Source organism: Notamacropus eugenii, chromosome 3 (assembly GCF_028372415.1).
Source record: "Notamacropus eugenii isolate mMacEug1 chromosome 3, mMacEug1.pri_v2, whole genome shotgun sequence".
NCBI classification, from domain to species: domain Eukaryota; kingdom Metazoa; phylum Chordata; class Mammalia; order Diprotodontia; family Macropodidae; genus Notamacropus; species Notamacropus eugenii.
The window spans coordinates 480,987,457-481,002,645 of record NC_092874.1 but is presented as its reverse complement, the minus strand read 5'-3'; the positions used below and the strand labels follow the sequence as shown (position 1 = coordinate 481,002,645).

Below are 15,189 nucleotides of genomic sequence, written 5' to 3'. Positions count from 1 at the left end.
GAAGCTGACTAAATCTGAAGGGCCAACTTTCTGCCAGGTTCTGTTCCAAGCCCTTGGGGAATTCTAAACCCCCTGTAACACCCCAATTCTATCTTGGCAGAATTTGCTTCCTCAAATTCTGCTAAGCTCTGTGGCTACAGCACACTTTCCATTCTGAGGATAGTCACAAAGTCCTATCTACTCTATCAGCATGGGAAGATTGTTTTGAATTCCAAATTAGAGCATCTCAAACAATCCAGCAAATCAGTCCATGCTGGGAGTCTCTGGGGTCATTTTAATAAGCAAAAACAGAACAAGATGTTTCTAGTTTCTCAGCTAAATGACAATATGCTAAAGGAATTACTGATTCAACTATCATGTGAAAAGCAAACATAGGGCTGGGGACTAGGACTGCCTTTGAAAATCTTGTATCAGGTTACAAAGGGTCTTCAAATTACTGGACAAAAAAAGTACACTTAAAAATGTCCTTTTTCAGAAGTATATGTTTTTTCTAATCAATAGTGGAAGGAATTAAACCTTAATAACCATGCTGTTGAGAGATATAAAAGCAGCACATTTAATTAAACTTAAAACTCTCTAAGGATGTATTTATAACATAGCAAATTAAGAAATGACAAAGATCCCATCTTACAGCATGCCAAAGGATCTGCTCAGTGGCAAAGACCAAGGTACTGAAAATGGAGATGGAAAGGGATCATCCTGCATATGCGTCTCTGCCCTCATAGGCAAACCCAGATATCCGCAGTGATTCCAGAAGGACACATTCTAATAGACAGCTTTGAGGAATTGCTGCTCTTCTCAAGTTGGCTGAGCATCAGAAAGGGACAAATCCAAAGAGGAGGGTCAGCCTGACTCATGAAGGATGAAGCCCTGAAGGGGAATCCAGAGCAATCCAGTCTACTGCAGGGCACTTGGTGAATTTAACCTTAAATGGAGTCAGATGACTGTGATAGGGCCAGGAAAAGAAAGGCAGAACACCGTGCTCAGAGTGCTTGGGGTGAGCTCTGGGCTTGTTAACAGACTGAGGCCTGCCTCACTCACGGCTGTCTGTCTACTGCCGTGGGCCAAGCTGGTACAGTCAACTATGGAAACAGCCCTGGATCTGGAGCAGCATCAAATCTCAGCCCCCACCTGCAGGCCCACGGGCCTCACCTATAAAATGAGAGGGCTTTTCCAGGTAAACTCCCAGGTCCCACCCAACTCTAAGTTCATGAGTCAATGGAGAGAATAGACTATCACCTTGATTCTTAGCTCTCCACTGCTGATGAACCTCTAGCAGCAGCCCCCAATGTCAACTTAGACTGAGTCTGTCATCCATCCAGGCACCAGCAGTAAATGTCTAGTCCCTTCTCTCTGCTGCTGTCCACAGACAATGGTGGGTTAAGCCCTGAGTGTCGGTGCAGGCACAAGCCCGGATGCAGTGGAATGACCCTTCCAGCAGAAAAAGCCATCCTTCTCTCCCTCAGTAAACGAGCAGCCCTGTCCTATCTTAAGGCACCTGGCAAAACTCAAGGCTGCTCCTGCCAGTCATGGACTCACTAAGTTTCACTGGGAGAGGCGAGGCAGGAAGCTACAAAAACAACTTCTCCCAATCCAAAGTGGAGGTGGAGTCCCTCTAGGACCTAAGGAGCTCTTCAAAATGCCAGAAATCCAGCTCTCTGTTCCCTGACAAAGGAGTGAAGCAGTTGGGGGGACGGGAAAGATGATGCTGCACTCAGCCACACAGCTCTGCCCTTTGGCCTTTACCTTATCAACATTAGCTCGAGTTTTGGCCGAGGTCTCCACGTAGTTGACATTCCACTGGTCAGCTCGGTTTTTTGCGTCTTCTACAGAAACTTGTCTTTTATCTTCTAAATCTGACTTGTTACCGACTAGAAGAAAGGGAACATTCTCATCCTCCTTGACTCTTAAAATCTGCTCCCTGAAAAAGGGGAAATCAAAAGTGAAAATCAGCACATTCTTTCAATAATAAAAAAAATGAAAATCTACACAAAGTAGTGAATCTCATTGTCGTTATACACTGAGCCCTCTTATCGTTTGGACATATTCTCATTAAAAAGACTGAAATACTTATGTCTCATTTTTCTTGTCTGCAGATGAACAATCACTTGTTCTATTAAGTGCTGGGCCCAGGGTCAAGGGATACAAAGACAAAAAAGGAACCCACCTTGCCCTCAAGGAGCTGACTCTACTGCCACCTAAGCATGTACAAAGAGAGTAGAAGAAGGGGGAGGCAGGTTTGGAGCAAAAGCCTCAAAGTGCCAAAAGGTGGTGCTGGAAGGATACCAGGTTCTCTGAGAGAGGGAAGTTATTTCAGGCGTTGACCATAGCATGAAAAAAAGGCACCAGGGAGAGGGAAAAGTGTGACACATGAGAGCTGGGACAAAGACCAACTTGGCTCCACTGAAGAGTGTGTGAAAGGTAGCAGACGGTGAGAAGGCTAGAGCCAGAGTGCTGACCCTGGAAGCAACGGGAGTCCCCAGAGTTCAGGGCTGGATCGACACCACCCCTTTCTTTAGTTGATCAATGAAGAAAAGACTCTCACAAACTGAATCTGCTATCTCCAAGCATTGCTAACAACTAAAAGAAAGGGGAAGGGAATCCGAGTTTGTGAAAGGCATTGCCCCTGCAAGAAGTATATTAACCACTTATGGACATAGTTTGTATTTTAAAGGAAACACAAGGACACTGCCAATTTCACTAGGATGCTAATACCACAGAGTAGGAGGCACAGTTTTCTTCTGATCCAGTGAACAATTCAAATTCCTGCAATCTAAAAGCAACGGGATCTTGGGTTTCTAAGTCAGCGGAGGATTTCCCTTCTTGTCGTTATTTTTACAGTCCAGACACAGATCAGGGCCTTGCTAACTGCTCAATGCCCCTCCCTCCTGCTCTCTGGGCAAGGCTAGTCTGATGGGAAGCAGAGTCACAGAAAAGCCACTGGAATGTGGCCAAGTCATAGAGCACATGTTTAGGCTTTCACACTTTCTCTTAATTCAGTCTAAGATCATTTCCTCTTTGGGGGCTGCCGTAATGCACTGACCACTACTGTCCACAAGGAAGATGTGGGAAATTCATCAAATGCTTGCTAAGGTTTAGTCAAACTAAGCCTATAGATTTGACTCAATCACTAATTTTATTTTGTAACTGGAGCCCCATTCCCACCCCTCTGTATCTGTCTGGCATGTTACTTATCAGACTGTGTTGGTTTTTTGATTACTGCTTCCTTTTCAAAATTCCACAAACCATCTCTTTAACATATTACTGGAATTTTATAAAGAATAGAATTTTCAGCTGGGACTCATGAAACCTCACAAGAGTCAAAACCTTACAACCCAAGAGTGAGAGAGCTAGGCATGTAAACCTGAGCAGAATGCCTATGGAAGCCTGTAAACAGGAAGTATCTAATCTCTACTAGATCATCTAGGAATTGAATCAGCAGAAAAGAAGGTGAGTTTGTCACACAGTGAGAGTAAGGAACAAAACACAAATATCCTAAAGTCTATTTACTGGAACCCATGAAACATTAAAATACAGGATGGAAGACCTGCCGCAGATTGGGAGAACCTGAGGAGAGGAGGGAGTCTGAGAAAGGACATGGACAAATATACAGGCTATGACATGGCTGAGTTGTGTGATGTGCACCAATGAAGGGAATGGATTCACCAGAGGGACTTTAGGGTCATCTTGGGGAAGGGTTCCCCAAAGGACCCAAAGAAGATGAGAGAAGTATGTTCACAACCAGCCCCTAAACTCCGCCATGAAGTTGTGGCCTGTCTCATTTCTCAAATATATAGAGGGAACGAAGTCAAATTTATAAGAATACAAGTCAATCTCCAATGGATAAATGGTTAAAGAATAAATCTCCAATGGATAAATGGTTAAAGAATATGAACAGGCAGTTTTCAGATGAAGAAATCAAAGCCATCTATAGTTACATGAAAAGAAACGTTCTAAATCACTGTTGATCAGAGAAATGCAAATTAAATCAACTCTGGGGTACCACTTCATACCTATCTGATTGGCTAATACGACACAAAAGGAAAATGATAAATGCTGGAGAAGATGTGGGAAAACTGGGACACTAATGCATTGCTGGTGGAGTTGTGAACTGATCCAACCATTATGGAGAGCCTAAAGGACTATAAAACTGTGCATACCCTTTTACCCCACAATACTATATCCCAAAGGCCTATATCTCAAAGACATAAAAAAAGAGAAGGACCAACATGTATAAAAATATTTACAGCAGCTTTTTTTGTGGTGGCAAAAAATTGGAAATTAAGGGGGTGCCCATCAAATGGGGAACGGCTGTACAAGCTGTTGTATAGGAATGTAACAGAATACTATTGCACTATGAGAAATGATGAGCAGGTGGACATCAGAACAACTTGGAAAGACTTACATGAACTGATGCTAAGTTAAGTGAGCAGAACCAGGAGAACATTGTACACAGTAACAGCAACATTTCACGATGATGAACTGTGAATGACTTAGCTCTTCTCAGCAATACAATGTTCCATCTACCTAAAACCTTCAGCAAGCATTATATGCAATCGAGATAAGCTAGATGCATTTCCAATAAGATTGGGGGTGAAACGAGGATGTCCATTATCACCACTGTTATTCAATATGGTACTAGAAATGTTAGCTGTAGCAATTAGAGAAGATAAAGAAATGGAAGGAATAAGAATAGACAGAGAAGAAACTAAGTTATCACTCTTTGCAGATGATATGATGATACACTTAGAAAATCCTAGAGAATCAAGTAAAAAACTACTTGAAATAATAAACAAATTTGGCAAAGTTGCAGGTTACAAAATAAACCCACACAAATCTTCTGCATTTCTATATGTTACTAACAAAGCCCAACAGCAAGAGATAGAGAAATCCCATTTAAAGCTAGGGTAGACACTATAAAATATTTGGGAGTTTATCTGCCAAAACAAACCCAGGGACGATATGAACACAATTACATGACACTTTTCTCACAAATAAAGTCAGATCTAAGTAAGTGGAAAAACATTAGTTGCTTGTGGGTAGGCTCAGCCAATATAATAAAAATGACAATTCTACCTAAATTAATTTACTTATTTAGTGCCATACCAATCAAACTACCAGATAATTATTTTCTAGAACTGGAAAAAATAATATCAAAATTCATCTGAAAGAACAAAAGGTCCAGAATATCAAGGGGACTAATGAAAAGAAATGCTAGGGAAGGTGGCCTAGCTCTACCAGATCTCAAACTGTATTATAAAGCAGCAATTACTAAAACCACTTGGTACTGGCTAAGAAACAGAAGGGTAGACAAGTGGAATAGGCTAGGTACTCAACACACAGTAGGCAATGAATATAGCAATCTACTTTTTGATAAACCCAAGGACCCCAGCTTCTGGGATAAAAACTCACTGCTTGACAAAAATTCCTGGGAAAACTGGATAACAGTGTGGCAGAAACTAGGCATAGACCAATGCCTAACACCATACACAAGAATAAAGTCCAAATGGGTACATGATCTAGGTATAAAGATTGATACTATGGACAAATTGGTGCAGCAAGGAATAGTGTATCAATTTATGGAGAAGGGAAGAATTTTTGAATAAGACATAGAAAGCATGATGAAGTACAAGATAGATAATTTTGATTACATTAAACTGAAAAGTTTTTGTACAACCAAACCCAATGCAACCAAAATTCAGAGGGATGTAGAAAACTGAGAAAGAATTTTTGTAGCTAGTGCCTGTGATAAAAACCTCATTTCTAAAATATATAGAGAACTGAGGCAAATGTACAAAAATACAAGTCATTCCCCAATTGATAAATGGTCAAAGGATATGAACAGATAGTTTTCAGAGGAAGAAATTAAAGATATCTATAATCATATGAAAAAATGCTCTAAATTACTGATTAGAGAGATGCAAATCAAAACAACTATGAGGTACTACATCACACCTATCAGATTGGGAAACATGACAGAACAGGAAGACGATAAATGGTTGAGAGGATGTAGGAGAGCTGGAACACTAATTCATTGTTGGTGGAGCTATGAGCTGACCCAATCATTCTGCAGAGCAATTTATAACTATGCCCAAAGGGCTACAAAAATGTGCATACCCTTTGACTCAGCAATATCGCTTCTAGGACTGTATCCCCAAGAGATCATCATAAAAATGGGAAAGAGTCCCGTATGTACAAAAATATTTATAGCAGCACTCTTTGTGGTGGCCAAACACTGGAAATCAAGGGGATGACCATCAATTGGGAACGCCTGAATAAATTGTGGTATATGAATGTAATGGAATACTATGGTGTTGTAAGAAATGATGAACAGGAAGACTTCAGAGAGGCCTGGAAAGACTTATATGATCTGATGCTGAGTGAAAGGAACAGAACCAGGAGAACTTTGTGCACAGCAATGACCAGAGTATGTGAGTTTTTTCTGGTAGACTTGGAATTTCATTGCAATGCAAAGACTTAAAAAATTCCCAATGGACTCTTGAAGCAAAACGCCTTCCACATCCAGAGAAAGAACTATGGAATTCAACAGCAAAATGTAGCAGATCTTACGTTTTGATTTGTTATATGATTTCTCCCATTCATTTTAATTCTTCTACACAGCCCATAGTGAAAATGTATTAATAGGAATGTATGTGTAGAACCTATATAAAATTGTATGCCATTTTGGGGAGGAAGGGGGAAAGTATGGGGGAAAAAAAATCTAAGTTATAGGGTAGTGATTGTACAACACTGAAAATAAAATAAAATTAAAAAAAAAATACAATGTTCCAAGACAACTGCAAAGGTCTCACAAGGAAAATTGTTTTTCACATCCAGAGAAAGAACTGTAGAATCTGAATGCAGATCAAAGCAGACGCCTTTCACTTTATTTTGTTTCTGGTTTTTCTTGTTTTGGCTTTGGTCTGTTTCTTCTTTCACAACATGACTAATATGGAATTATTTTGCATGATGGAACACATATAACCTATGCTGAACTGCTTGCCTTGTAAATGAGGGCGGAAGGAAAGGAGGAAGGGAGAGAATTTGGAACTCAAATTTTAAAAAATGTTAAAAATTACTTTTACACCTAATTGGAAAAAATAAGATACATTAATAAAAAAAAAGAAAAGAAAAGAAAAAGCCCCGGCAAGAAAGGATCATCACAGGTGTTAACCCTGTTCCCATGAGAGGGCAGGATTAGGTTTCATAAGCTGGTTCACTATAGTTGGCAATTTTAAAATGGAACGATATGAAAGAATTTAATAATAAACAAATAACTATCCAAAGTATAGTATAGAGACTTCCTGCCTGCATGCATAAGGTATTTTCTTGGCTTCCTTCAAGACTCAATTCAAATTACACTTTCTGCAAGAAGCCTTTTCCAGTCAGTCACTGCGAGGCCCTCCTTCCCTCTGTGATCACATCCCATTTCACCTGTATCTCCCATGTGTGTACATAGGGGGAGACTAGGACAAAACAACTAAAATGAAAGTACTTTAGAAAGGAAAATGGACATAACCGGGGAAGTTCAAGATTGGGGAATGATTGTTATGTAAGAACAAACAGTTATCAACTGAAAAAGAAAATGATGTTTAACAATAGATGCAATTCAACAAAACATTTATTAAGCACCTACTATGTGCAAGGTATGTTCTGGGAATACCAAGGCAGCTCTAATGTACACTCTGGTCTGTGGTGATGAAATCCCAGAATTCTCACCAGTGACTGGTTTTTCTCAGAAGGATAAAGCTGGAAACAAAAGACAGAATCAAATGCTACCCTAGCTGTGCCAGGAGCTGTACTGGGCAAGGGGGATACACACTGGTGGCCCCTGTCCTCAGAAGAAGCTTGGCCCGGGGTGAGAGAGTCTGCTGTGAGGGCACAGTGCTTTGAACGTGGGTATTCCCAAGCAGATCTGAACAAAAGCTGGTGAGACGGGCCTGACCTACCGTACGGATAGATTCTCCTCCTGATTCAGCTCCCTTCCTTGGGATCCAAGTTCCCCCAAACATTGGGGGCCTGAAGAAATTGCTTGACTGGTCCACAAAGTCAAGCCACATTTACAAAGTGCCTCTCAATTGATGGAATGTTACAAAAGGGTATTGAAAGAATGCCCTTGCCCACATATACTGGTGCAGAATCACAGGCTATAATATGAACGAGACAGTGATGATGGAAAAGAAAAAGTGAGAGACCAAGGGGGCAGAGAACACGTCCTCTCCTGTTTTGGCACCAGAAGGGGAAGCTCATTGACACATCAGATCCCTGGACTATACCTGAAGTCAGCAGTTGCTGCGAAAGATTCCAGCTCTGTTATAGAGAAGACACAGAGAAAGCCCTCCCCACTTCGGAAATAATTGTCCCTGATGGCTGCGTAGTCCTCCTGTCCAGCAGTGTCAAGGATATCGATCTGGACCTCCTCACCATCCAGAACAACCTTTTTCCGGTAGCTGTCAGCTTTGGTCGGCTCATAGTCTTCCACAAACTGGAACAGAACAAACCCACATCTTAATGGCTTCATCTGGGGGGTACTTGGGCAAATCTGGCAAAATGTCATCCAACTGAGAATGAGCAACCCTCCACCCCACTCCCCCTCAAAAGAAGGCTTCATCTGCTGCTCCAGGCTTATCCTGAAAGACTGAGGCTGTGGCTGCAGAGGAAGAAGAGCTGGCTTTGGAGCCAAAGGCCCCAAGTGTGAATACTGGCTCTGCGTTCCCCACCCCACTTCCCCTCATCACCCACCTGCAGTCAGCACACATCTCAACTTTCCTGGTGTTTTCCTCACATAACAAAGGCCCATCAAGAGCAATTCCTCCTGCTCATCCCTTGACTGACAGCTTAACACACTCTTTTCTCATGTCCCCTGAGGTTCAGGGCCTTTGCCCCTTTTCTCTCCCTGACCCTACTGTTTGAGTTTTGATCTTTTTCTAGAGAATTCCAAGGTGGAAACACCCTCTACTTACAGCTACAAAATTACTCTTATCTTAGGGGACTTTTACAGGGTTTTCAGACTTACTTCACAGGGCCAAAGCAGTAACTGAATGTGCCACACAGCAGACTTGGCATGTAGTAGGTACTCAAGACTTACTGAACTGAACCAGGACATTTCCTAAAGAGACATGGTCAAGATAGCCAAGAGACAGAAGTACTAGGAAAATGTTCTAGGGGAAAGAAGGCTGGGCCTGGAGCTGGCAGAGAGATGGATTTGAGCCTTGGCTCTGCCAAGATGAGGTCACAGCTACTTTACTCTGTGCCTCAGTCTCCTCATCTGTAACATGAGGAGAATGACGGCCCCCAAGGACAGAGACATGGGGGCCAAGGCCCAAATATGACATGAGAGCATGAAGGTTGGAAAAGGGCTTATTAGTGACACACCTACAGCTTCCCAGAGTCCTGTGCCTCAGCTCCCTCAACTGTAAAGTGAGGATCACGATGACCTGTCCCTCACAGGGGGTTGTGAGTAGCAAGTGAGAGCACTGTAACATTAACTGCAGTGCCTGGCACACTGTATGTATCCTATAAATGCTTTCCCTTTCCCTGTTTCTATCACTGAGAGCCACTCACAGTAATGATGCTGATTAAGGAGCTTCACTCACCTCGTCATACATGAACTGCAAGGTCAGAGCAGACTTCCCCACACCGCCACTGCCCACCATGATGACTTTGTGTAAAGCCAAAGAATTCTGGCCCTTGGGCTTGTTGGTCGCCATCTTTGGTTATGGAAGTATCCCAGGGGGAAAGAAGAATCTAAAAAAAAAGGAATGTACAATATTCAGTTCCATTCTTTCATAGAGCTGCAGTGAAGGAATAATTTTAGTTCTGCTGTGGCCTTCTGCACCAGCCCCTAGAACAACATGGTCCTCGGGAATTCCAGTTGTGCCATTCTAGGGACATTGCTTGTGTGTGTATCCCAGGTGGGCAGCTCAGCCTCCTCGAACACAGGCTCTCTTCCTGCTTCTAGAGACCCACCTCTGGCCCTGTGCTGGGCTCAATGATTAGCAATAGCTGGAGTCAGCTTTTCGTAGCAGCAGGTGGTGGAAAACCTGCACAAACAACTGCTCAACAACAGGCTCATCAAAGAAATGACATCTATTCCTTAAGTTGGGAAAATTAATTTTTGAACAATTGGCAAATGGCTGGTTAAAAAAAAGTATGTCTAAGTAGTTATTCTGAGTGGTTGATGATGCCTTTCATTACTCTTCTACTGGCCTTCCCATCACGAGGCCCTGTCACATCCCGTTGGTGCGTATGGGAGGATTGTAACCTTCCATACTCACTGCTGTCCCCACCACAAGGCCCATTTCCTGGATGACTTCCACTCCATGCCCCCAGCTGCGGGTCCTCCTTTGCCTTTTTTTTCCTTAAATAAAAGATGTATGATTTTGTTGGTACAGGGAAATCCCAGTGAGGAAGTACCCTCCACCACTATCTGCTCTGCCACTAGGCTGCCTTGCCCAACATAACACATCCAAGTTAACAAGCATTTATGAAGTGCCAACTCTGGGCCAAACACTGGCTAAACAAGGCAAAAGCCAGTCCCTGCCTCAAGAAGCTCACATTCTAATGGGGGAGGGGTAGATGGTTTAATGACATGTCACCCACAGAGGGAGGCACCAAAGTCAAGGAGGACCAGGAAGGGCTTTCTGCCCAAGGCAGATCTGCAGCAGAGACTTGAAAAGCAGGAAGGAGAGGAGGGGGGGAGGGAAGGGGAGTTCCAGGCCTGGACTGAGCCAGAAGGCGCATCTTGTGCCAGGGCTTTGAGGAGGCTGGCACCACTCAATCACAGAGATGAAGGGAAAGATGATGCATAAAGTCTGGAAAGGGGGGAAGGGCCACAGAAAGAAGATTCTAAAAGCCAAGCCAGAGGCTTTCTGTTTGATCCAGGATGTGAGAGGAGGCAGTACTGGTCTGAGGGGAAGCCTGAACCACCCCCTTGGCCTTTCTGAGTGGAAGCCACCTCTCCAGCCCCTTGCTCGTGAGTTATCTGATCTATACTAGAATTTCCCCCAGCACTGAAGTCAAGCTCCAGGGAAAACAGCTTGCAGGCTCTGTCTGTGCTCTTTCCTATTTGAAAATCAAGACCACAAGTGGATGCTGAGCAGAATCTAAAAAGATAAAATCTGATAAGGAGAGATTTAAAGTATTACTGCTGGATTCCTAAAAATCAACCTCACCAGAACATATGGCTGGAGAGCACAGAGAGAATCTGAGGTTTCAGTGGCCCCCAAACCCAAATCCAGTCATCAGCATGAAGGGGCAGCACGAGGAGGGGCATGGCTTCCAGGACCAGGGAGGGGCACAGACCCCCGGCTCACTACCTTGAAGTACACTGATCGAGTGGACAGCGCCCAGAAGAGAAACCAGGAAGGCTATGGGGGATCAGTTAACAGGGCCAGGAATACTGAGTTTGGAGAAAACTCAGAGGGGAAGGGGAATAAGGAAAAGAGTGGGTTTGTGCTAGGCAGCTAGCCACTTTCAAGCGTGGAAGGGGAATTACACTCATTCTACTTGGCTCCAAAGGACGGTAGCAGGCTCACTTCCTTACCAGCATCCTCACTACACTAGCTTTGGTTGGTAGAGTCAGAGAACCCAGGTTCAAGTCCACTGGTGACATCATCAGGGTGACCTCATGTGCTCACCACAGCGCTCAGCTTCCACATCTATAAACTCAAAGTACTATACTAGATGGTCTCGAAGGTCTCTTACAATTTTAAAACTCTGTGATCCTGATTTAAAAAAAAAAAGAAAAAAAAGGAAGAAATAACCCAGAAACCACAAGGCAAGTGGATGTTAAAAAAATTATTCTGAAAGGAAAAAAATATTGAAATGGTGGCCATCCCTAAACTAACACTCCGAGAAAGGAGAGATTTCCTAACACACTCATTTCTACAAACCAACGGCTGGAGGAGAGCCACTACTCTAGGCAATTCCCAAATTACAACTGCCTCTACACACCCAATTTACAAATGGATGTCCTGGAACATAACCTATTTATCGTTAGGTCCCAATCACCATCTCCTTATCCTAGGGTACTAGGGTGGGAGAGGGTCTAGGATGATCAGATGGAAGGAAAGATTCTGAGGGTCATTTCCCCAAACCTCTATAACTGTGGCTCCCCCATTCTTGTGATCCCAGCACTGGCCTCAAGAGCTAGACCCTCTCTCCAAGGGCAAAGACTCATTGATTCAGAGCTTAAAGGGACCTTGGAGATCTTCCAGTTCAATCTTCTCATTTTACCATGAGGAAACTGAGGCACTGAGTGATTAAGTGACTTGCCTAAGGTCACCTAGGAAATAAACATCTGAAGCAAGATTTGAACCCAGGTCCTCTTATGGAAGTTTCTTCACGGCTCCAGAATCCTGACATAAAAATGTGAGTCTGAGCATTCTTCTGAAATGCAGTTAACAGACAGTCAGTCTCTGACACCTTTGTTGCTGTACTCCTAGAAGTCTGAACTCATGCACACTGTTTATCTTTTCTTACAGAATCCAAGCAAAAAAAAGGGAAGAGAATAGGAGGGAGTTTTTAAAAAATCTCATGCTTCCCACATAGCGAACCTCAAAAAGGCAGTCGTGCGCTGGCTCCAGGACAGGAAAGGAGGAGGGGAACACAAGTGGGAGTGTGGACAGGCAAACAAACAACTCTGACCACAATCAACACATGGAGAAGCCCCAAAAGTAATTATCTAAGGTTCAGTCTTCAAGTAAACAAAAAACCAAAAAGTGTCTGATGCCCCACAATTCACTATTTGCTCTGAAATATTTGGCCCAATGAATAAATACAAAGTCAAACAAGTGCGGGGGCTGGGCCTTGTTTTCCTCTCCAGGAATTCTGCCCAGTTGTTCACACTGGGACTCACGGTGAGCGCCAACTCTGTAACCTGCAGGAAGTTGGTGAGGGGACGTCCTTGGTGGGCAGTGGGGCTGGAACTCTTGCTCTTTAGGTAGAAAACAAAGGAACGTGTACACAGAAAAAGAGGAGGTGAAGACTGCAGGATGCAGAGCTGTCAGCCCCTCAGGTGCTGATTCAGTGAGTAGTGCTCAAGGCCTGGAGTCAAGAAGACCTGAGTTCAAACCCAGGCCCAACCCCTTTCTAGCTATGTGACGGGGCGGCTAGGTCACCATGTCCTTGTCTTACTTTCTTGGTCTGTAAAATGGTCGTAACAATAGCATTTACCTTGCAAGGTTACTGTGAGCACCAAACAGCATCATTTGTGAAGTACTTTGTAACCCTCAAGTACCATCTACATCCTAGATTATCCGTCCCAAGCACGGCATTTTACAGAGGAGGAAGAAGGAGGCTAAGGGACTTATCCCCAGAAACACATCTAGTCAGGAGTACACACGGAAAGATGGATTCAAAGTGCGAACAGTGGCTAAAGGCTTAAAGCAGGAGCAAGTAGTGAGTGGACAGTGTCTCCATGGAAGTCCACAGCCCTTCTGGACTGCCTCTCTGTCTCCTGCAGAGGCCCTGTCGGAGGAGGCGCTGGCCTCTGGCCTCTTCATGCTCAGACATGGTGGGGACAGCCAGGAAAATCAGCTCATGACATCGGAGTTGGCAGTCACTGGATATGCCACCTGGATTTTTCCTTCCTTGGTTTCGAAGATAATTATTTCTGACAGTGAGGACTCAAATAGCTTCCCCCATTAAGTAACAAAATAACCACTGTAGCTTTTGCCTGAAGACTCACTTGTTGCTACTGAAAAAATAAAGATGGGATTTCCTTGGAGGAAACCACAGCTTCCTTCCTTCCTTCTTTAATGAGGGCAGTTAGGAAAAAGCTCATGGTGGGACAGTCCTCAGGCTGCCCTTCAGGCCCCTCCAGTTAAACTTCCCTGGTTGAAGGCAAATCCCTGGAGAAAATTTTTTCCTGAATAAATGCCACGTGTCACCCCTAATGTAAACCATGGGCCCAGCATGAGAGACAGTACAAGGAGAACAATGTGGAAAGGCATGAAGATTTTTGGTTCTTTTTCTTAAAAAAAAAAAAAAAATCAAGATCTTTCTATCAAGAGGAATAATGAAAATATTTCTAGAACTGTGATCAAATTCCTCACCAACAAATGCCCTCTTGGCATACAAAGCTCTCTATCCCCTGCCCCTTGCCCCTTCCCAGTCTTCTTCCACCTTATTCCCCAGCATCAACTCTTCCATTCAGTGACACTGGCCTGGAACAAGACTCTGCCTCCTCTGCTCTGATCCTTGACCTCCCAGTTTTCCTAAAATCCTACTTTCTACAGGATGCCTCCCCCTCCTCTCTGGATCCTAGGGTATTCCCTGTTCCTTATTTCCTATCCATCCTGCACACAACTCACGCTGTCTACATTTACTTGCCTGGTGTCTCTCCCATCTGATATTAAGCTCCTTGAGGGCAGAGACTGCTTTTTGCCTGCTTTCGTATCCTGAGTGCTTAGCACACAGGAGGAACTTAATATTTACTGAACTGAAAAATGGTGGACTCAGATGAGCACCTGCAATGCTGTGAATACTGACACACTCAAGGCAGGGTGGGCACGGATGCCAGGACTGGTATTTCCTTTTAGGGGGTTGTTCTTATCCCAGCCTTGTATTTAGTGCAATAAAAGATGATGCCTTTGATCCAACAAACATTTATCAAGCATCTACTATGTACCCCTCAGTACTGAGAGACACAAAGGCAAAACCAAACCAGCCCCCTACCTCATTGAGGGCCTTCCATCCTCCATGAGAGAAGGAAGGGGGTAAAATGCACACACAAATCAATGACAAGGATAAGCAATCAGAGAAGGCCTCAGGAAGGTGGGAACAAGCTAAGACAGAAGGAAGACAAGGAGATGAAGGGTGAAGGACTCCCAGGAAAAGCGGTGGCTGGTGTGAATGCCAGTGCATGGTGGTAGGCAGAAGGTAGCATTCAGAGACCAGCTCTTAGCTCCTCCTGCCAAGACGATTGGCTCTGTGAAGGAGAACAAGACAGGGAGGGAGTACTAGATGGCCATTCACTGACTGTGTGGTTCAGCAGGGGTGGGGGCAGTATCTGGGAGCTTTCAGTTTCTCAAAAGGTCAGGATGAGGCCCAAATGAAATAAAGCTCACCCTTAGCATTCTGCCAAATGCTAAGTTCAATTACCACGATGACTATGTGTCTACAGCAAAGGATCTCAGAGGGATGGCCCCAGAGCTTACAGTAATGGCACCAGGGGCTTGAGGAGCT

At 43.8% G+C, this 15,189-nt stretch overlaps 1 protein-coding gene across 4 annotated transcripts in view; it reads right to left on the bottom strand.

Annotated features, from left to right (window-relative positions):
• Positions 1-15,189, bottom strand: part of RALA (RAS like proto-oncogene A) — a 66,555-nt gene that overhangs the window by 2,810 nt on the left and 48,556 nt on the right. For all 4 annotated transcript variants that reach the window (XM_072599099.1, XM_072599098.1, XM_072599101.1 and 1 more), the window contains 3 exons: positions 9,597-9,747; positions 8,277-8,485; positions 1,747-1,921 (listed from right to left, as the gene is read on the bottom strand). In XM_072599099.1, the coding sequence (XP_072455200.1) occupies positions 1,747-1,921; positions 8,277-8,485; positions 9,597-9,710 (498 nt within the window). In that variant the 5' untranslated portion in view covers positions 9,711-9,747. The remainder of the gene's footprint in view (positions 1-1,746; positions 1,922-8,276; positions 8,486-9,596; positions 9,748-15,189) is intronic.